Genomic DNA, 22319 nt, shown 5'->3' with positions numbered 1-22319 from the left:
ATAAATGCACATCATTGTTACCTCTGGTTCCCGCCATCAATTCCCATACTCTGACTATTAACTCGACCTCTCTCGACAACCTCCGGTCTCAACCTGACTGAAAGATACACCAGTGAATTCTACCCACGTTGGTTAATGAGTCCCGATTCTGCCCACCCTCCACGTCACTCAGCCTCATCGGGATCCACCCTGCCCTTTGGCCCCACTTACATTGCCCCGTGTTGGCCACCATCTCAGCAGCCGATTGGCTGAAAACGTCTCCTACCTACTGGTGGAATCATCCTCGTCCGAGTCAAAGAAGCTGGTGGTCTCCAGTTCGCTGCTCATCAAGGTGGACGAGCTCTCGTAGCCGCCAGTCTCGTGCCGCCTCTCCAGCTTCGTGTGGCCGTTAACTCGGGGAACTGTGGGCAAAAGGACAAAGGTCAGAGGTTAGAGCTCATGGTGGCACTGTGGGGAGGGAGAAAATACCCCAGCATTAAATAATCCGTGGTATTCCGGGGCACTCCGATATACCCAAGAGATACCGAGAGTGTCCCGAGACTGACAATGTCAACTTTTCTCTCTCTCTCTCTGTCAGCCAAACAATGCAGCAGCTAGTGGCACAATCACTCACAAAGCTCGGGTAGCTGCTGAGAGGCTGTTTCCCCCTGTGGGAGAGTCTGGGACCAGAGGGCATCATCTCAGAGTGAGGGGGTCACCCACTGAAGACAGAGATGAGGAGGAATTTCTTCTCTCAAAGGGTAGTGAATCTGTGGAATTCTTTACCGCAGAGAGCTGTGGAGGCTGGGTCGTTAAGTATGTTCAAGGCTGAGAGAGACAGATTTTTAATCAGTAAGGGAATCGAGGGTAATGGGATAAGGCGGGAAAGTGGAGTTGAGGATTATCACATTAGATCAATCATGATCTCACTGCAGGGTGGAGCAAACTCGATGGGCCGAATGGTCTACATCTGTTCCTATAGCATGGAGGGATGATGTGGGTCTTGGCTTGAGTGTCTTTACACATTCTGGCCTATATTTGATTCCAGACCCTCGGTGCTGTGGTTAACTCCTAATGGTCCTCTGAAAGAGCCTGGCAAGTCACTCAGTTACGGGAAATTAGTGATGGGCAGTTTAACGCTGACCAGTCAGCCTGACCTCTGGTGGGAAACTTGCTGGAGTCAATCATTAAGAAGGAGGTGACGGAGCATCTGGAAAAGCAAAGCTCAGTTCACCAGTGTCAGCACGGCTTTGTGAAGGGCAAGTCTTGCTTGACAAACATAGAACATAGAACATAGAATAGTACAGCACAGAACAGGCCCTTCGGCCCACGATGTTGTGCCGACCTTCATCTGAAACCAAGATCAAGCTATCCCACTCCCTACCATCCTGGTGTGCTCCATGTGCCTATCCAATAACCGCTTAAATGTTCCTAAAGTGTCTGACTCCACTATCACTCCAGGCAGTCCATTCCACACCCCAACCACTCTCTGCGTGAAGAACCTACCTCTGATATCCTTCCTATATCTCCCACCATGAACCCTATAGTTATGCCCCCTTGTAATAGCTCCATCCACCCGAGGAAATAGTCTTTGAACGTTCACTCGATCTATCCCCTTCATCATTTTATAAACCTCTATTAAGTCTCCCCTCAATCTCCTCCGCTCCAGAGAGAACAGCCCCAGCTCCCTCAACCTTTCCTCATAAGACCGACACTCCAAACCAGGCAGCATCCTGGTAAATCTCCTCTGCACTCTCTCCAGCGCTTCCACATCCTTCTTATAGTGAGGCGACCAGAACTGCACACAATATTCCGAATGCGGTCTCACCAAGGTCCTGTACAGTTGCAGCATAACCCCACGGCTCTTAAACTCCAACCCCCTGTTAATAAAAGCTAACACACCATATGCCTTCTTCACAGCTCTATCCACTTGAGTGGCAACCTTTAGAGATCTGTGGATATGGACCCCAAGATCTCTCTGTTCCTCCACAGTCTTCAGAACCCTACCTTTGACCCTGTAATCCACATTTAAATTAGTCCGACCAAAATGAATCACCTCACATTTATCAGGGTTAAACTCCATTTGCCATTTTTCAGCCCAGCTTTGCGTCCTATCTATGTCTCTTTGCAGCCTACAACAGCCCTCCACCTCATCCACTACTCCACCAATCTTGGTGTCATCAGCAAATTTACTGATCCACCCTTCAGCCCCCTCCTCTAAGTCATTAATAAAAATCACAAAGAGCAGAGGACCAAGCACCGATCCCTGCGGCACTCCGCTAGCAACCTGCCTCCAGTCCGAAAATTTTCCATCCACCACCACCCTCTGTCTTCGATCAGATAGCCAGTTACCTATCCAATCGGCCAACTTTCCCTCTATCCCACACCTCCTTACTTTCATCATAAGCCTAAAATCCATGTATCTGACATCAACCGCCCTACCTTCATCAACACACCTAGTTACCTCCTCAAAAAATTCTATCAAATTTGTGAGGCACGATTTGCCCTTCACAAATCCGTGCTGACTATCCCGGATTAATCCGCATCTTTCTAAATGGTCGTAAATCCCATCCCTAAGGACCTTTTCCATCAATTTACCAACCACCGAAGTCAGACTAACCGGTCTATAATTACCAGGGTCATTTCTATTCCCTTTCTTAAACAGAGGAACAACATTTGCCACTCTCCAGTCCTCTGGCACCATCCCCGTGGACAGCGAGGACCCAAAGATCAAAGCCAAAGGCTCTGCAATCTCATCCCTCGCCTCCCAAAGAATCCTAGGATACATTTCATCAGGCCCAGGGGACTTATCGACCTTCAGTTTATTCAAAACTGCCAATACATCCTCCCTCCGAACATCTATTTCCTCCAGCCTATTAGCCTGTAACACCTTCTCTTCCTGAAAAACATGGCCCCTCTCCTTGGTGAACACTGAAGAAAAGTATTCATTCATCACCTCGCCTATCTCTACTGACTCCATACACAAGTTCCCACCACTGTCCTTGACCGGCCCTAACCTCACCCTGGTCATTCTTTTATTCCTCACATAAGAGTAAAAAGCCTTGGGGTTTTCCTTGATCCGACCCGCCAAGGACTTCTCATGTCCCCTCCTAGCTCTCCTTAGCCCCTTTTTCAGCTCATTCCTTGCTAACTTGTAACCCTCAATCGAGCCATCTGAACCTTGTTTCCTCATCCCTACATAAGCTTCCCTCTTCCTTTTCACAAGACATTCCACCTCTTTTGTGAACCACGGTTCCCTCACTCGGCCATTTCCTCCCTGCCTGACAGGGACATACCTATCAAGGACACCCAGTATTTGTTCCTTGAAAAAGTTCCACTTTTCATCAGTGCCTTTCCCTGACAGTTTCTGTTCCCATCTTATGCCCCCTAATTCTTGCCTAATCGCATCATAATTACCCCTCCCCCAATTGTAAGCCTTGCCCTGCCGTCCGGCCCTATCCCTCTCCATTGCAATAACAAAAGACACAGAATTGTGGTCACTATCTCCAAAGTTCTCTCCCACAACCAAATCTAACACTTGGCCCGGTTCATTTCCCAGTACCAAATCCAATGTGGCCTCACCCCTTGTCGGCCTATCCACATATTGTGTCAGGAAACCCTCCTGCACACACTGCACAAAAAGTGCCCCATCCAAACTATTTGACCTACAAAGGTTCCAATCAATATTTGGAAAGTTAAAGTCCCCCATGACAACTACCCTGTGACCCCCACACGTATCCATAATCTGCTTAGCAATTTCTTCCTCCACATCTCTATTACTATTTGGGGGCCTATAGTAAACTCCTAGCAACGTGACCGCTCCTGTTAGAGTTCTTTGAGGATGTAACCAGCAAGGTAGATAGTGGGGATCCTGTAGATGTGATCTATTTGGACTTCCAGAAGGCATTTGATAAGGTGCCACACAAGAGACTGACCCAGAAAGTTAGTTCCCAAGGGGTTGGGGTAGAGTAGTGGCTTGGATTGAGGATTGGCTGACTGATAGAAAGCAGAGGGTTGGGATAAATGGGTCCTTCTCCAGTTGGCGATCTGTAACCAGTGAGGTCCCGCAGGGTTCAGTTCTCAGACCATAACTATTTACAATCTATCTCAATGATCCACAAGAAGGGACAGGGTGTAACAGAGCGAAATTTGCTGACGACATGAAAATAGGTGGGAAAGCAGGCTGTGATGAGGAGATAAAAACGTTTACAAATGGATATTGACAGGCTAGGGGAATGGGCCAGAATCTGGCAGATGAAGTTCAATGTGGATGAATGCGAGGTTATCCATTTTGGCCGGAAAAATAAAAGGGCAAATTACTATTTAAATGGGAAACAGATTCAAAAGATGTCTGTGCAGAAGGATCTGGGTGCCCTTGTGCATGAGTCTCAGAAAGTGGGTATGTAGATGCAGAATGTTATAAGGAAGGCAAATGGAATCTTGGCATTTATTGCAAAGGGTCTGGAGTATAAAAGTAGAGAAGTGTTGTCACAATTGTATAAGGCATTGGTGAGACCACACTTGGAGTATTGTGTTCAGTTTTTGTCACCTTCTTGGAGGAAGGATGTGGTGGCACTGGAGGTGGTTCAGGAGAGGTTCTCTAGATTGATTCCAGGTTTGAAGGGGCTGTTGCATGAGGAGCGGGTGAGTAGCTTGGGCTTGTTCTCACTGGAGTTCAGGAGAATGAGGGGGGGATTTGATTGAGGTTTATAAAATACTCAACGGGATTGATAAAGTAAATGTTAACCAAGTGTTTCCCCTTCTAGAACAGTCTCGGACAAGAGGTCATAACTGTAGAGTAAGAGGGGGAGGTTCAAGACAGAGATAAGGAGAAGCTACTTAGAACCATAGAAAATTACAGCTCAGAAACAGGCCTTTTGGCCCTTCTTGTCTGTGCCGAACCATTTTTTGCCTAGTCCCACTGACCTGCACTTGGACCATATCCCTCCACACCCCTCTCATCCATGAACCCGTCCAAGTTTTTCTTAAATGTTAAAAATGACCCCGCATTTACCACTTTATCCGGCAGCTCATTCCACACTCCCACCACTCTCTGCGTGAAGAAGCCCCCCCTAATATTCCCTTTAAACTTTTCTCCTTTCACCCTTAACCCATGCCCTCTGGTTTTTTTTCTCCCCTAGCCTCAGCGGAAAAAGCCTGCTTGCATTCACTCTATCTATACCCATCAAAATCTTATACACCTCTATCAAATCTCCCCTCAATCTTCTACGCTCCAGGGAATAAAGTCCCAACCTATTCAATCTCTCTCTGTAACTCAACTTCTCAAGTCCCGGCAACATCCTTGTGAACCTTCTCTGCACTCTTTCAACCTTATTTACATCCTTCCTGTAACTAGGTGACCAAAACTGTACACAATACTCCAAATTCGGCCTCACCAATGCCTTATATAACCTTACCATAACACTCCAACTTTTATACTCGATACTCCGATTTATAAAGGCCAATGTACCAAAGGCACTCTTTACGACCCTATCCACCTGTGACGTCACTTTTAGGGAATTCTGTACCTGTATTCCCAGATCCCTCTGTTCAACTTCTCACAGAGGGTTGTGAATCTATGGAACTCACTGTCCCAGAGTGAAGTGGATGCAGAATCAATCGATGGATTCAAGAAATATTTGATCAAAAGCGGGATAAAGGCAGGGGAGTGGAGTTCGGATGAGATGGAGATCAGCCATGATCATATAGAATGACGGAGCGGGCTTTAAGAGCTGAATTGCCAACTCCTAAAAAAAAAAATAAAGAGTTGAGGAAGAACTTCTTCTCCCAGAGGGTGGTGAATCTCTGGAATTCTCTGCCCACCGAAGTGGTGGAGGCTACCTCGCTGAATATGTTTAAATCACAGATAGATGGATTTCTGATCGATAAGGGAATTAGGGGTTATGGGGATCAGGCGGGTAAGTGGAACTGATCCACTTCAGATCAGACATGATCTTATTGAATGGCGGGGCAGGCTCGAGGGGCTAGATGGCCTACTCCTGCTCCTATTTCTTATGTTCTTAATGAGATGCTGCTGCTGTTTGTGGGAGCTTGCTGTGCTCAAACTGGCCAGCTACTTCAGAGACTGGAATTCAAATGTTCCACATGGGCTGGAAAGAGCCTTTAGAAATCCTGAGGTTGTTAAAGGTGCTACAGAAATGCAGATTTGCCTGTTTTATCCTTTATTCAGTTTGTCTGAGTTGGCACACTCTCGCTCCAGACCTGTGTACAGAATGTAATATTGAGGGAGGGGCTGCACTGTCTAAGGGATGGGGAGACAGATCATTTCTGACTGAGATGAGAAGAATTTCTTCACTCAAAGGGTCGTGAATCTATCGAATTCTCTACCCCAGAGGGGTGTTGATGTTCCATTGTTGAATACATTTCAGGCAGTGGGAGACACAGTTTTAGTGTCTCGGGGGATCAGCAGATATATCTGGGGGATTTAGTAAATGGAACTGAAGCCCAAAATTAGCCATGGTCATGCTGAATAATGGAACAGGCTCGATGGGCCGAGTGGCCTACTCTTGCTCCTATTTATTGTATCAGTGTGGGCCGAATGGCCTGTGTCTCCGTTATAAAATTCTCTAAAGATAAATTGCCCTTTTCACATCCTTAATACTTTATACCTCCCAGTGTTTTTCCCACAATATATTCTTTTGGAAAGCGAGAAGATATATTAGATTGGGCTAGCAGACAACAGCACTGTTCCTGAGAACCCCGTTCAACCTTAATGAGATTATTTCCAATTTAAAACATCTGTCGTCACTTCTATCTCCTTTGACAACGAAGTGAATCCAATCCTCTCACAGAGCTCTCCATCAGCATTCCTCTTCGTTTCAGGAACCATCAAGTTCTCTGTCATCTCCACAATCTCTCCCCACACTTCTGAAGCAAAGTAACCCAGTGGTTTGGGGTGGGGGTTGTGGGGGGGGGGGGGGGGGGGGGGGTGGGGGGTGAGTCAGCATGGTGGGGCTACTGCAGGAGGAAGAGTTGTCTGCATCACTGACTAATGGTTAATCTACTGGAAACCAGTAAACAAGGAATTGAATGTACGGTGAAAGTGTGTGCACACGGGCCCACACGTGTGAATACAAAGATCAAAGAACAGTACAGCACAGGAACAGGCCCTTCAGCCCTCCAAGCCTGCGCCGATCACGATGTCTGCCTGAACTAAAACTGTATCCTTCCATTCCCATCCTCTTCATGTATTCGTCTAGTTGCCCCTGAAATGCCGCTATTGTACCTGCTCCCACCACCTCCCTGGGCAGTGCGTTCCAGACATTCACCACCCTCTGTGTAAAAAACATGTCTCGCACATCTCCTCTAAACTTTTCCCCACGCACCTTAAACCTATGTCCCCGAGTACTTGACTTTTCTACCCTAGGAATCTGACTATCCACTCTGTTCATGCCACTCATAGTCTTGATCATCAGGTCACCCCTCTGTCGTTCCAGTGAGAACAAACCAAGTTTATCCAACCTCTCCTCATAGCTAATACCCTCCAGACCATTCAACATCCTGTTAAACCTCTTCCGTACCCTCTCCAAAGCATCCACACCCTTCTGAGGTGAGGTGAGTGGTAGTGAGGTGAGTGGTAGTGAGGTGGGTGGTAGTGAGGTGGGTGGTAGTGAGGTGGGTGGTAGTGAGGTGGGTGGTAGTGAGGTGGGCGGTTGTGAGTGAGGTGGGTGGTTGAGTGAGTGAGGCGAGTGGTAGTGAGTGAGGCGAGTGGTAGTGTGTGAGGCGAGTGGTAGTGAGTGAGGCGAGTGGTAGTGAGTGAGGAGGGTGGTAGTGTGTGAGGCGGGTGGTAGTGTGTGAGGCGAGTGGTAGTGAGTGAGGCGAGTGGTAGTGTGTGAGGCGAGTGGTAGTGTGTGAGGCGAGTGGTAGTGAGTGAGGCGAGTGGTAGTGTGTGAGGTGAGTGAGGCGAGTGGTAGTGAATGAGGCGCATGGTAGTGAGTGAGGTGAGTGGTAGTGAGTGAGTGAGGCGAGTGGTAGTGAGTGAGGCGGGTGGTAGTGAGTGAGGCGAGTGGTAGTGAGTGAGGCGGGTTGTAGTGAGTGAGGTGAGTGGTAGTGAGTGAGGCAGGTGGTAGTGAGTGAGGTGAGTGGTAGTGAGTGAGGCAGGTGGTAGTGAGTGAGGCGGGTGGTAGTGAGTGAGGCAGGTGGTAGTGAGTGAGGTGAGTGGTAGTGAGTGAGATGAGTGGTAGTGAGTGAGGTGAGTGGTAGTGAGTGAGGCAGGTGGTAGTGAGTGAGGTCAGTTTGTGTGTGTAGGATATGAAGATTCTGGGAGACTGTGAGAAGAAATGCTTCCTGATTTTACCCTAAACAGCTTGGCTCTCGTTTTAAGATTCTGCCCCCGTGATATTAACTCCCTCCAACTGAGGAAATAGTTTCTCTCCTTTTACCCAATGAACGGCCTTAACCATTCCCAACACCTCGATCAGCTCCCCCTCCTCAAGCTCTCCTGTACTCAGTGGGTACAAAGCAAGTCTATGTAACCTGTCCTCATAATTTAACCCCCCTACAAGAGTCTGGAATACAAACGGGTTCAAGAAAGAAAGCATCCAGATTGCAGCAGGGAACACAGCTAATAATTAGCTACACAAAGCAACTCAACCCCACACTGTGAACGACAGATGTTTGAATCACCTTCAGAACGGTGGAACCAAGGGTTTTCTCTCTGTACGAGCCCCACCCAAATTCAACTTGGGTCGTCCTCTCCTGGTGAAACAGGACCTCAGCACAGACCGGGCCTGAACCTGGCACCCAGTCAGCAATCTGTCTTCGAGGTGGCAGAGTACCAGGAGATTAATGAAGAATGTAATCTGCTGTGTAGGGAGCTTGACATCAAAGGACTCCCTGATTCGAACCACACCCACACACACACATAGGGTATCCAGCGAGCCGAATCCCAGAAAAGCCTGGGCCTGGATTAATATCAGTTCTCCCCATCGCATGTTGACAGGATCGGGGACGGGGTTCACTTGTAAACTACATGGTCACATGAACTAGAACAGCCCGCATCAGCCACTCCATGCTGCCCCAGTCTCACTGGCTGACTGGCTACCAGAATAAACATCCTTCGTGACCCCAGACAGTACTGGTTAGCACAGGATTTCTGAGCTGTTTCCTAGCCACCACCGAGGCTCAGGGCCTAGTTTAGGGCCTTCCAAATACTTCTTGGGAACACAGCTCGAGAGAAAAAGCCAACACCACCACCCAAAATGACTAAACTTTCCAATGAGGTGCTGCTATCCTGATTTGACATTTTACCTTTGATAAGGTGCCACATCAAAAGTTTTTGCGGAAAATAGAAGTTCATGGTGCAGGGGGTGACATTTTGACATAGCCAGAAGACTGGCTGGCTCACAGGAAACAGGGTAGGCATAAATCGATCACTTTCTGGTTAGCAAGATGTAACAAATGGTGTTCCTCAGGAATCAGTGCAGGGACCTCAACTGTTTACAATTTGGATGAAGTGACTGAAGGGACGATTGCTAAATTTGCTGATGACACAGGGATAGATAGGAAAGTAAATCGTGAAGATGACCTAAGGAGGCTACAAAGGGATATAAAGAGGTGAAGCGAGTGGGCAAAAATCTGGCAAGTGGGAATATAATGTGGGTAAATGTGAAATTGTCCATTTTGGCAGCAAGAAGAGAAAAAAAAAGCACACATTATCTAAATGGCGAGAGATTGCAGAATTCTGAGTTGCAGAGGGATCTGGGTGTCCAAGCGCATGAATCACAAAATGTCAGTATACAGGTGCAGCAAGTAATTAAGGCCAATAGAATGTTATCATTTATTGTGAAAGTATTGAACACAAAAGTAAGGAAGTTATTGCTTCAGTTGTACAGGACACTGGTGAGGCCACATCTGGAACACCGTGTACAGTATTGGTCTCCTCATTTAAGGAAGGATGTAAATGCATTGGAAGCAGTTCAGAGAAGGTTTAATAGACTCATACCTGGAACAAAGACGGAGGTTATCCTTTCACTCCTCAGGCAGAGTTTGGGTCCCACTCCCGAAACATCACCCATAACCTGAGCAGACACGCCCTGTGCCAGTATCGGGAATGGGGGGGATGCTGCACTATTAGATTGAGGTTAAACAGAGGCCCAGTCTGTCCTCTCAGTTGGATCTTGTGACACACCTGAAAGCGCAGGGCAGTTTTTTCCAGAGTCCGGGCCTATATTTATCATTCAACCAATATCTGATCGTTATCACACGGTTGTTTATGGGAGCTTGTTTTGTACACAGTGCCCGTCACATTTCCAATCTTAAAATTGCAACTACATTTCAAAAGTACGTCACTGGCCTGAAGAGCACTCTGGGATATCTGGTACAGTGGTTAGCACTGCTGCCTCACAGCGCCAGGGACCCGGGTTCGATTCCCGGCTTGGGTCACTGTCTGTGCGGAGTCTGCACGTTCTCCCCGTGTCTGCGTGGGTTTCCTCCCACGGTCCAAAAGGCGTGCTGGTTAGCTGCATTGACCATGCTAAATTCTCCCTCAGTGTACCCGAACAGCGCCGGAGTGTGGCGACTGGGGGATTTTCACAGTAACTTCATTGCAGTGTTAATGTAAGCCTACTTGTGACTAATAAATAAACTTTAAACTTTCGGTCATGGAAGGTCATTAGAATGCAGTTCTTTCCATTTCCTGGTCCAAAATCAAAATCCTCCATAAATCCAGGTTTCCTGGGGTCCGAGTGTACTCCAGATACGGCACTGCACTTTGCGCCCACACACTGATGGAATGAGTTCCACTTTAAATCGGTGCAGTGTGAAAGTCGAGTGAGGCATTTGGTTTCAGTAAGTGTGAGCTCCTTAAATCAGCAGCTCAGCCTCACGTACACATCATCGACTAGCGGTACCGTCAGCTGCACAGGAGGAGGAGATGACAGAGCAGCTCGTCAATCTTTCAGCCTCTCCTTCATTTGGTCAGAATGAGCACACACAGCCCCCATTATTGCTGCTTCAGGACACCTTGAAACAGCCACAATTTCATCAGTCTTTCCTAATCCTGTCGGACAAAGGTTTCCTCGCGCGGTTTCAACTGAAAACAGTGATTTACCCTCCCGGCACTGCCAGTGCCCCTCAGCCTGGTACTGTATCTACTCCCATCCCCCACACCCGGGCTCCGCGCCCAGGCCCTGGACACGGGCTCTGTACGGTCAGCTGCAAGTCCAGGCGCCAAATGAAACCATTGCGAGTTGGGCATTTCCTGATTAGGGTTGTGATGTAGCTGGCAGAAACTGCTCCCGGTTACAAAGCAGCATTACAAAGTCCCCACAGGTACGAGGTGCGCTGTCGATAATTCTACCATTCACTCGGGTCAAGCTGTGAGACAGAAGGGTGGAGCCTGGCCCGCCAGGAGGATGAATGAAGAATGAACACTTGTATATAAAATGCTTCTCACAACCTCATCCCAAAGCACTTTAAAAACTAACTGAGCACATTGTGAAGTGTAGCCACTGTTTATAATGTCAGAAAAGCAAATAGTGCACAGCAAGATCCCATAAACTGTAGTGAGAGAATGAGCAGATGACCTGGTTGAGGGACAAATATTGGTGGCTGGAGCATTCCCTTGCCCCTCTTCAAAGCAGTGATCTGGGATCTTTCACACCAGCCCGAGGGGTGGACGCGGACTTGGTTTAAAGTCTCATCGGACAGATGGCACCTTCCGACAGTGCCATGCTCCCCTTGTACTTCACTGGGAGAAACCGGTGCAGATGGAGGCCATTCAGCCCATTGTGTGTGCACCAACCCTCCGCAAGAGCATCTGACCCTGGACCGCATCGCCTCCCCCATCCCCAGCGCTAACCTCGAAACCTCGTGCATTTACCATGGCCAATCCACCTGACCTGCAAATCTTTGGAGTGTGGGAGGAAACCGGAGCACCCGGAGGAAACCCACGCAGACACGGCGAGAACGTGCAAACCTGAGGCCGGAATTGAACCTGGGTCCGTGGCGCTGTGAGGCAGCAGTGCTACCCAGTGGATGCAGTCCTCGAGTTGGGGCTTTACCAGAGCTTTATAAAGATTCAGCATAACTGCTTTTTGCACTCAGTGCCTCTATTCATGAAGCCCAAGATATTGGGGACAGTGCGGTCTGGAGACCGGAGGGAGAGTTGCTCCACACTCCTGGGGGATTCATTCCAAAGGCAATGTAACTATGCACTCTGCTCCATTCTACTGATGCACATAGTTGCCCCCGAGCGGGATATTGAGAGGTGTTGAGTGACACTGCACTCGACATAAATTGTAAAAATGAGCTACAGAAGAAATTAGGACAAATGGCCAAAATACTGGTCCAGCGGTAGGTTTTAGGGGCTGTTGTAAGGGAGGGTGGCGCGATGGTACAGCGGTTAGCATCGCTGCCTCACAGCTCCAGGGACCCAGGTTCGATTCCCGGCTTGGGTCACTGTCTGTGTGGAGTTTGCGCATTCTCACCGTGTCTGCGTGGGTTTCCTCCGGGTGCTCTGGTTTCGTCCCACAGTCCAAAGATGTGCAGGTTAGGTTGACTGACCATGAGAAATTGCCCCTTAGTGTCCCGGGATGTGTAGGTTAGAGGATTAGCGGGGTAAATGTGTGGAGTTGTGGGGATAGAGCCTGGGGTGGGATTGTTGTTGGTGCAGACTTGATAGGCCGAATGGCCTCCTTCTACACTGTAAGGATTCTATGATTCGAAGGGCCAGTGGTTTTAGCTGGGGGAAGGGTAATTATGAGGCTATTAGGAGAGAATTAGGAAACATAGGTTGGACTAGGAGATTACAGGGACTGGGAACGTCCGACATGTGGAGTTTTTTCAAGGAGCAGCTACTGCGAGTCTGTGATAGGTATGTCCCTGTCAGGCAAGGAGGAATTGGTAGGGCTAGGGAACCGTGGTGCACCAAAAAAGTTTCTTTGTTGGTTAAAAAGAAAAAGGAGGCTTATGTTCGGATGAGACGTGAGCACTCGGGTAGTGCACTAGAAAGCTTTAGATTGGCTAAGAGGGAGTTGAAGAGCGAGCTTAGAAGGGCTAAAAGGGGACATGAGAAGACTTTGGCGGATAGGGTTAAAGAGAATCCTAAGGCGTTCTATAGGTATGTCAAGAACAGAAGGTTGGTTAGGGCAAGTTTAGGGCCAGTTATAGATGGCAGAGGGAAGTTATGTGTGGAACCGGAGGAGATTGGTGAAGCATTGAACCAATATTTCTCTTCGGTGTTCACGCAAGGGGACATGAATATAGCTGAGGAGGACACTGGGTTGCAAGGGAGTAGAATAGACAGTATTACAGTTGATAAGGAGGATGTGCAGGATATTCTGGAGGGTCTGAAAATAGATAAATCCCCTGGTCCGGATGGGATTTATCCAAGGATTCTCTGGGAGGCAAGAGAAGTGATTGCAGAGCCTCTGGCTCTGATCTTCAGGTCGTCGTTGGCCTCTGGTATAGTACCAGAAGATTGGAGGTTAGCGAATGTTGTCCCATTGTTTAAGAAGGGGAACAGAGACTTCCCCGGGAATTATAGACCGGTGAGTCTCACTTCTGTTGTCGGCAAGATGTTGGAAAAAATTATAAGGGATAGGATTTATAGTTATTTGGAGAGTAATGAATTGATAGGTGATAGTCAGCATGGTTTTGTGGCAGGTAGGTCGTGCCTTACTAACCTTATTGAGTTTTTTGAGAAAGTGACCAAGGAGGTGGATGGGGGCAAGGCAGTGGACGTGGTATATATGGATTTTAGTAAGGCGTTTGATAAGGTTCACCATGGTAGGCTTCTGCAGAAAATGCAGATGTATGGGATTGGGGGTGATCTAGGAAATTGGATCAGGAATTGGCTAGCGGATAGGAAACAGAGGGTGGTGGTTGATAGTAAATATTCATCATGGAGTGCGGTTACAAGTGGTGTACCTCAGGGATCTGTTTTGGGGCCACTGCTGTTTGTAATATTTATTAATGATCTGGATGAGGGTATAGTTGGGTGGATTAGCAAATTTGCTGATGACACCAAAGTCGGTGGTGTGGTAGACAGTGAGGAAGGGTGTCGTAGTTTGCAGGAAGACTTAGACAGGTTGCAAAGTTGGGCCGAGAGGTGGCGGATGGAGTTTAATGCGGAGAAGTGTGAGGTAATTCACTTTGGTAGGAATAACAGATGTGTTGAGTATAGGGCTAACGGGAGGACTTTGAATAGTGTGGAGGAGCAGAGGGATCTAGGTGTATGTGTGCATAGATCCCTGAAAGTTGGGAATCAAGTAGATAAGGTTGTTAAGAAGGCATATGGTGTCTTGGCGTTTATTGGTAGGGGGATTGAATTTAGGAGTCGTAGCGTTATGTTGCAACTGTACACAACTCTGGTGCGGCCGCACTTGGAGTACTGTGTGCAGTTCTGGTCCCCACATTACAGGAAGGATGTGGAGGCTTTGGAGAGGGTGCAGAGGAGGTTTACCAGGATGTTGCCTGGTATGGAGGGGAGATCCTATGAGGAGAGGCTGAGGGATTTGGGATTGTTTTCGCTGGAAAGGCGGCGGCTAAGAGGGGATCTTATTGAAACATATAAGATGATTAGAGGTTTAGATAGGGTGGATAGTGATAGCCTTTTTCCTCTGATGGAGAAATCCAGCACGAGGGGGCATGGCTTTAAATTGAGGGGGGGTAGTTATAGAACCGATGTCAGGGGTAGGTTCTTTACCCAGAGGGTGGTGAGGGATTGGAATGCCCTGCCAGCATCAGTAGTAAATGCGCCTAGTTTGGGGGCGTTTAAGAGATCCGTAGATAGGTTCATGGACGAAAAGAAATTGGTTTAGGTTGGAGGGTCACAGTTTTTTTTTAACTGGTCGGTGCAACATCGTGGGCCGAAGGGCCTGTTCTGCGCTGTAATGTTCTATGTTCTATGTTCTATGAGACCGGCAAGTTTCGGAAGGGATTCCAGAGTTTGGGATCCAGGCAGCTGCGCGCACAGCCACTAATGGTGGAGCCACAGAAATCGGGGATGTGCAAGAGGCTAGAATTCATGGACCGCAGAATTCTCGGAGGGACTGGAGGAGATTACAGAGATAGGAAGGGATGAAGCAGTGGCGAGATTTGAAAACAAGGATGAGAATTTTAAAATTGGGGAGCTGTCTGCCTCAGAGCTGGTGTAGTTCAGCAAGCAGGGGCTGACAGGTAAATGAGACGCACTTAATCTCCACAGAGTAATTAGAACCAATGCAGATTAAAGATTAACAGAGTCCACATCACTCTGAGGCAGTAACCTATCAGCACCTGCTTGCTGTAACTCTTTACTGTTGAATTTTTGGGGCCCTTCCTTCACACCAACTCTGGCAACGCTTTGTTCCCAAGGTCAGGTGTCTCATTAGAAAGTGGTATGGTATTTTCAAAATCCAATATCTGCGGCACCGGCTTCAGAAGCGCCCGAAAGACTTGACTGAAGGTTGAGTAACGAGACAGCCCCCTCCTCCGCAGGTCTGATCAAAGGCCGCAGCGGACACACACTGCACAGCACATCAAAGGGAAGGAACCCTGAGAAAGTCCAGTGTTCTGTTCAATGTTATCAAAATGAATTTACACACACGATCAGGAAGGACTCCTTCACCCTTCCACCTGGACCCCTCTGTTTCGCCACACGTACAATACACGCCATGCATCTATTCTTAGCAACGTAGGGTGCAACATTATGTGCCTCTGCTGGGGGATTTGCCACCTGGGGTGGAGGGGTATATAATTTCCCAGAGCCATTCCCGCCACGCTCCCACCCGTTCCCGACCTGCCCGCAACTTTATCGGACGGAGGTGAGACAAGACAAAGGATTGGTCATGCCCCAGTTGAATTGAAACCCATAAGTTGCCAACTGATAGCCAAATAAGGATTGCTTCTCACTTCAGCCTCACTTGTGAAGCCAGTGTGAAGGATCTGGGGACAGGGTCTGGAAGGTAAGCTTGCTCAAGCCTCAGAGGGCAGCATCTCCATTACTGCCCACATAGGAAATCAGATGCCGCCCCGAACCCCCGAAGATCTGAGTGTTGATGCTGATATCTCGGCTGGTGGGGAGGGAGACCCTGCCAAAGAAATTCTGATCACAGGAACAAAAGGAGGCCATTCGGCCCTCAGGCCAGTTCCATTTCATTAGATCACTGCTGAGCTGTACCTAAACTCCCCTTTGCCACTTTTGTTGAGATTCCCAACTGAGTTACCGATAAAAATCTCCGCAATCTCAATTTAGAAATGATCAAATTGACTTCCAGCCTCAACAGATTTTGGAAAGGAGAAAGTTCCAGATTACCACTGCCCTTTTTTGAAGAAGGGTTTTCTGAAATCAGCACTAGTGTTAGTGATGGAGCTCCTTGTCCTGTACCTCAGTGTTACACAGTGACAGACCCGTCCCCACCAGTACTGTACCCCAGTGTTACACAGTGACAGACCCGTCCCCACCAGTACTGTACCCCAGTGTTACACAGTGACAGACCTATCCCCACCAGTACTGTACCCCAATGTTACACAGTGACAGACCCGTCCCCACCAGTACTGTACCCCAGTGTTATATAGTGACAGACCCGTTCCCACCAGTACTGTACCCCAGTGTTACACAGTGACAGACCCATCCCCACCAGTACTGTACCCCAGTGTTATACAGTGACAGACCCATTCCCACCAGTACTGTACCCCAGTGTTATACAGTGACAGACCCGGCCCCTCCAGTGTTGTATCCCAGTATTATTCAGTGAATGACCCATCCCCACCAGTATTGTACCCCAATGTTATACAGTGACAGACCCGTCCCCACCAGTACTGTACCCCAGTGTTATACAGTGACAGACCCGTCCCCACCAGTACTGTACCCCAGTGTTATACAGTGACAGACCCGTCCCCACCAGTACTGTACCCCAGTGTTATACAGTGACAGACCCATCCCGACCAGTACTGTACCCCAGTGTTATACAGTGACAGACCCATCCCCACCAGTACTGTACCCCAGTGTTATACAGTGACAGACCGGTCCCCACCAGTACTGTACCCCAGTGTTATACAGTGACAGACCGGTCCCCACCAGTACTGTACCCCAGTGTTATACAGTGACAGACCCATCCCGACCAGTACTGTACCCCAGTGTTATACAGTGACAGACCCATCCCCACCAGTACTGTACCCCAGTGTTATACAGTGACAGACCGGTCCCCACCAGTACTGTACCCCAGTGTTATACAGTGACAGACCCGTCCCCACCAGTACTGTACCCCAGTGGTATACAGTGACAGACCCATCCCCACCAGTACTGTACCCCAGTGTTATACAGTGACAGACCCATCCCCACCAGTACTGTACCCCAGTGTTATACAGTGACAGACCCGTTCCCACCAGTACTGTACCCCAGTGTTATACAGTGACAGACCCATCCCCACCAGTACTGTACCCCAGTGTTATATAGTGACAGACCCATCCCCACCAGTACTGTACCCCAGTGTTATACAGTGACAGACCCATCCCCACCAGTACTGTACCCCAGTGTTATACAGTGATAAATCTGTAGCTAACAGTGCAACATGATTCTGTGTGCTCTCTCCCGATGCAGTCTGGTATTAGAAGGAAATAATGTATACCTGTATCGCTGGCTATACGCGTGGTCGAAGTGGAAACAATATAAATATCTGACAGACATACACTTACACCTGATTGATATCCCTCTGGCAGGACAGAGATGACAACCAGACAACTGTGCAACGGAGTAACTTGGTAATTGTTGATGAATCTACACATCTGTAGTGGGATCTGTGAAGCAGGTCACTGATGTTAGGAATCTATTGGGGAGTGTAGGAGAAACACGGATAATCTGTGGAAAGGACATTTGAAAGGCAGCACGAATCTGTCTGTGTTTAATCCTCTCTCTCTCTCTCTGAGGCTCATAGCTACTCATCAGGACTGACTTACAGTAACGGACACGGGGTTGTGACTCAGGGAAACAGCGGACTGGGTGTAGCGACAGTAGCTTACAGCAGCCCAGCGAGACTCTCCTTTCACTGGACGAGGTGGGGGATGGCACGGATCCTCTGCCCCGGAAACAGAGGAACACCATCCTCGTGTCTCTCTCTTGTTTCACATCTAACCTCCGACTAGGCTTCAGTGAGGCGTTGTGTGGGAACGATTCTCCAGGCTAAAAGTTGAGATTGTTCTTTAGGAAAGGGTTGAGTGGATGACCAGGGCCAGGGCTCGGCATGGGCTGGAGAGTCCCAGTTGGTCAGCAGGCAGGTGGAGATGATGTCTGCCTTGAGCTGGAGATTTGGATGTTCGGTGTAAACTGGCTGTCCGTTGACAGTGTAATCCAGCTCAATCACAACTCCAAGCAGCAGAAAGCAACACACATTCAGACACATCAAACAGGCTCACAAAGTTCAGCACCACCTCCTGACACTGGTTCGACCCTTTCTCAGGATTTGCAGCCCTCGGCACAGAAACTTCACGTTTGCACAGGGCAGGGGGTCTGAACCATGGAGCTAGTGCCCGACACTGCCCACTGTCGTTCTCCGAGATGGAGTTTCCAATGGAGGGTGGGTCTGGCAAATGAGCTGTGCCACACAGCGCTGGGGTGCTCCAGTTTCCGATGTAGTTTATGGTACGTTGTCCTTTTTCGTGCGATGGCGGGTGAAGTTGAATTTAAAAAGTTGATGAACCAAAGCTGCTAAGTATCACCAACGTCCTCTGTTCTTAGTATGGATTTCCAGCATCTGCAGTAATATATTTTTGTTTAGAAGTTAATCCGGGGTTTGGACAATCCAGTGCACTGCCCACTCACTCCTGCCTCACAGCTTGTTCCAGGTGGCAGGGGTACAGTCAATGCCAAATGCTTTCTCATCCCTTAGGGATATCACTGACCATGGGCCCCCCTGAAGGAGGAGTTTGCTTTCCCACTGAAGCTCTTCTCTCTCTCACATGAAGCAGCCCCAGGAGACAGCACCATCTGACAGGGACAGCAGCTCATTCACTGTGCCTCAGGCTCTGCAGAAAGTGAACCAATCACAGCTCCTCCTCTGCAGAAAGTGAACCAATCACAGCTCCTCCTCTGCAGAAAGTGAACCAATCACAGCTCCTCCTCTGCAGAAAGTGAACCAATCACAGTTCCCTCTCTGCAGAAAGTGAACCAATCACAGTTCCCTCTCTGCAGAAAGTGAACCAATCACAGCTCCCCCTCTGCAGAAAGTGAACCAATCACAGCTCCCCCTCTGCAGAAAGTGAACCAATCACAGCTCCCTCTCTGCAGAAAGTGAACCAATCACAGCTCCCCCTCTGCAGCCACTGAACCAATCACAGCTCCCCCTCTGCAGCCACTGAACCAATCACAGCTCCCCCTCTGCAGGCAGTGAACCAATCACAGCTCTTCCTCTGCAGAAAGTGAACCAATCACAGCTCCCTCTCTGCAGAAAGTGAACCAATCACAGCGCCCCCTCTGCAGAAAGTGAACCAATCAGAGCTCCCCCTCTGCAGCCACTGGACCAATCACAGCTCCCTCACATCAATCACAGACCACCCCCCCCCCCCCCCCCCCCCGCCAAACCCCAATACATTTCCCCTATTGGATATTTGCAATTTTGAACACTGCTTCAGATTATAGGAGATTTTAATATTTGCTGGCTGAATTTGAGATATTGTGAATGAGGCATACTAGGCAAACAATTAAACTGCAATATCTCGGACACCATTAGGGCAGCACAGTGGTTAGCATTGCTGCCTCACAGCTCCAGGGACCTGGGTTCGATTCCCAGCTTGGGTCACTGTGTGGACTCTGCAGGTTCTCCCCGTGTCTGTGTGAGTTTCCTCCCACAGTCTGAAAGACGTGCTGGCTAGGTGTATTGGCCATGCTAAATTCTCCCTCAGTGTAGCGGAACAGGTACCAGAGTGTGGCGACTCGGGGATTTTCACAGTAACTTCATCGCAGTGTTAATGTCAGTCTACTTGTGACACTAATAAATAAACTTTACTCTCAACATCAGACCTCAAACATAATTCACTTGTCTGAAGGCATTGGAGAGGGGTTGGGCCTGATCTGTTAGATACGTTCCACTATCCATGTGTGTGTGGTGTGTAGCTGCTGGCATTGGACTGGGGTGGGGGAACAGTAAGAAGTCTCACAATATTTGCTACCAAATAAACCTGTTGGACTTTAACCTGGTGTTGTGAGACTCCTTACCTGTATGTGTGTCAGACAGTCACTGAGGTTAATAAACTTTTTCAAAAACCATTAACTGTGAGAACTCCTGAGTCCACTTTCTGCACAATCCCCCAATTTACAGAAGAAGGTTTAAAATCCAGTGATCGAAAACCAGGCTTTTATAGAATCATACAGCCCAGAAGGAGGCCATTCGGCTCATCATTCCTGTGCTCGCTCTCATGGCTGCCCTAACATTTGATTTGATTTGATTTATTGTCACATGTATCAACATACAGTGAAAAGTATTCTTGCGCACTATATAGACAAAACATACCGTTCATAGAGAAAGAAACGAGAGAGTGCAGAATGTAGTGTTACAGTCATAGCTAGGGTGTAGAGAAAGATCAACTTAATGCAAGGTAAGGCCATTCAAAAGTCTGACAGCAGCAGGGAAGAAGCTGTTCATGAGTCGGTCGGTACGTGACCTCAGACTTTTGTACCTTTTTCCCAATGGAAGGTGGTGGAAGAGAGAATGTCCGGGGTGCGTGGGGTCCTTAATGATGCTGGCTGCTTTGCCGAGGAGTCAATGGATGGGAGGCTGGTTTGCGTGATGGATTGGGCTACATTCACGACCTTTTGTAGTTCCTTGCGGTCTTGGGCAGAGCAGGAGCCATACCAAGCTGTGATACAACCAGAAAGAATGCTTTCTATGGTGCATCTGTAAAAATTGGTGAGAGTCATAGCTGACATGCCAAATTTCTTTAGTCTTCTGAGAAAGTAGAGGCGTTGGTGGGCTTTCTTAACTATAGTGTTGCCATGGGGGGACTGGGACAGGTTGTTGGTGGTCTGGACACCTAAAAACCTGAAGCTCTCAACCCTTTCTACTTCGTCCCCGTTGATAGACAGGGGCATATTCTCCTTTACTCTTCCTGAAGTCGATGACAACCTCCTTCGTTTTGTTGACATTGAGGGAGAGATTATTATTGCCGCACCAGTTCACCAGATTCTCTATCTCATTCCTGTACTCTGTCTCGTCATTGTTTGAGATCCGACCCACTACGGTGGTGTCATCAGCAAACTTGAAAATTGAGTTGGAGGGGAATTTGGCCGCACAGTCATAGGTGTATAAGGAGTATAGTAGGGGGCTGAGAACACAGCCTTGTGGGGCACCAGTGTTGAGGATGATCATGCAGGTGTTGTTGCCTATCCTTACTGATTGTGGTCTATAAGTTAGGAAGTTCAGGATCCAGTCACAGACGGAGGAGCCGAGCCCCAGGCCACGGAGTCTGGAGATGAGTTTCGTGAGAATAATAGTGTTGAAGGCTGAGCTGTAGTCAATAAGTAGGAGTCTGACATAGGTGTCCTTGTTATCCCCATCATCCCAGATATTCCTTCTCAGGTATTTATCCAATTCCCCTTTAAAGATAACTTTGTGAACTGTTCCCATGTCCCTTTCAGGCAGTGTCTGATTCCAAACTGCCCAGTCATCTCAGTGACTATCTGATACACACACATGTTGCATGGATAGTGGAACGCATCTAACAGATCGGCCCAACCCCTCTCCACTGCCCGCAGACAAGTGAATTATATTTGAGGTCTGATATTGAGAGTAACGTTTAAAGTTTATTTATTAGTGTCACAAGTAGACTGACATTAACACTGCAATGAAGTTACTGTGAAAATCCCCTGTTCGCCACACTCCAGCGCCTGCTCGGGTACACAGAGGGAGAATTTAGCATGGCCAATGCACCTAATCAGCACATCCTTTGGACTGTGGGAGGAAACCGGAGCACTCGGAGGAAACCCACACAGACACGGGGAGAACGTGCAGACTCTGCACAGACAGTGACCCAAGCCGGGAATCAAACCCGGGTCCCTGGTGCTGTGAGGCAGCAGTGAGGCAACAGTGCTAACCACTGTGCCACCATGCCACCCGTACTAAAAGATCACAAGGTCAGTGGTGGTAAACTAACTGCAACAGTTTATTAACATGCCTTTATCCTAGCACAGTCAGAACAAGACTGGCTAGGCAAGCTCCACCCAGGGCAGAGCTTCCATCCCAGGTCACCTGATGCTTCTCTTAAAGGGGCATGCCCCAACGTATGTAACAAAGTGGTCCTGCTTCAAGCATAAGACATTACAGCTGAGTCCAGTCTAGGTCCCATCAAACAACCTCATACAAATGGGGAGCATTGGAAAATCATCAAACTGGATGACCAGTGTG

The 22319-nt window shown here is 48.4% G+C and overlaps 1 protein-coding gene across 2 annotated transcripts in view; it reads right to left on the bottom strand.

The window, feature by feature from the left end:
* The window catches only part of dvl3b (dishevelled segment polarity protein 3b), a 121342-nt gene that overhangs the window by 34231 nt on the left and 64792 nt on the right, over positions 1-22319 (bottom strand). For both annotated transcript variants that reach the window (XM_078204544.1, XM_078204539.1), the window contains exon 5: positions 266-401. In XM_078204544.1, coding sequence (XP_078060670.1) covers positions 266-401 — 136 coding nt within the window. The remainder of the gene's footprint in view (positions 1-265; positions 402-22319) is intronic.

The sequence above is a fragment of the Mustelus asterias genome, chromosome 3, assembly GCF_964213995.1.
Source record: "Mustelus asterias chromosome 3, sMusAst1.hap1.1, whole genome shotgun sequence".
NCBI classification, from domain to species: domain Eukaryota; kingdom Metazoa; phylum Chordata; class Chondrichthyes; order Carcharhiniformes; family Triakidae; genus Mustelus; species Mustelus asterias.
This window is presented reverse-complemented; position numbering and strand designations above follow the sequence as displayed.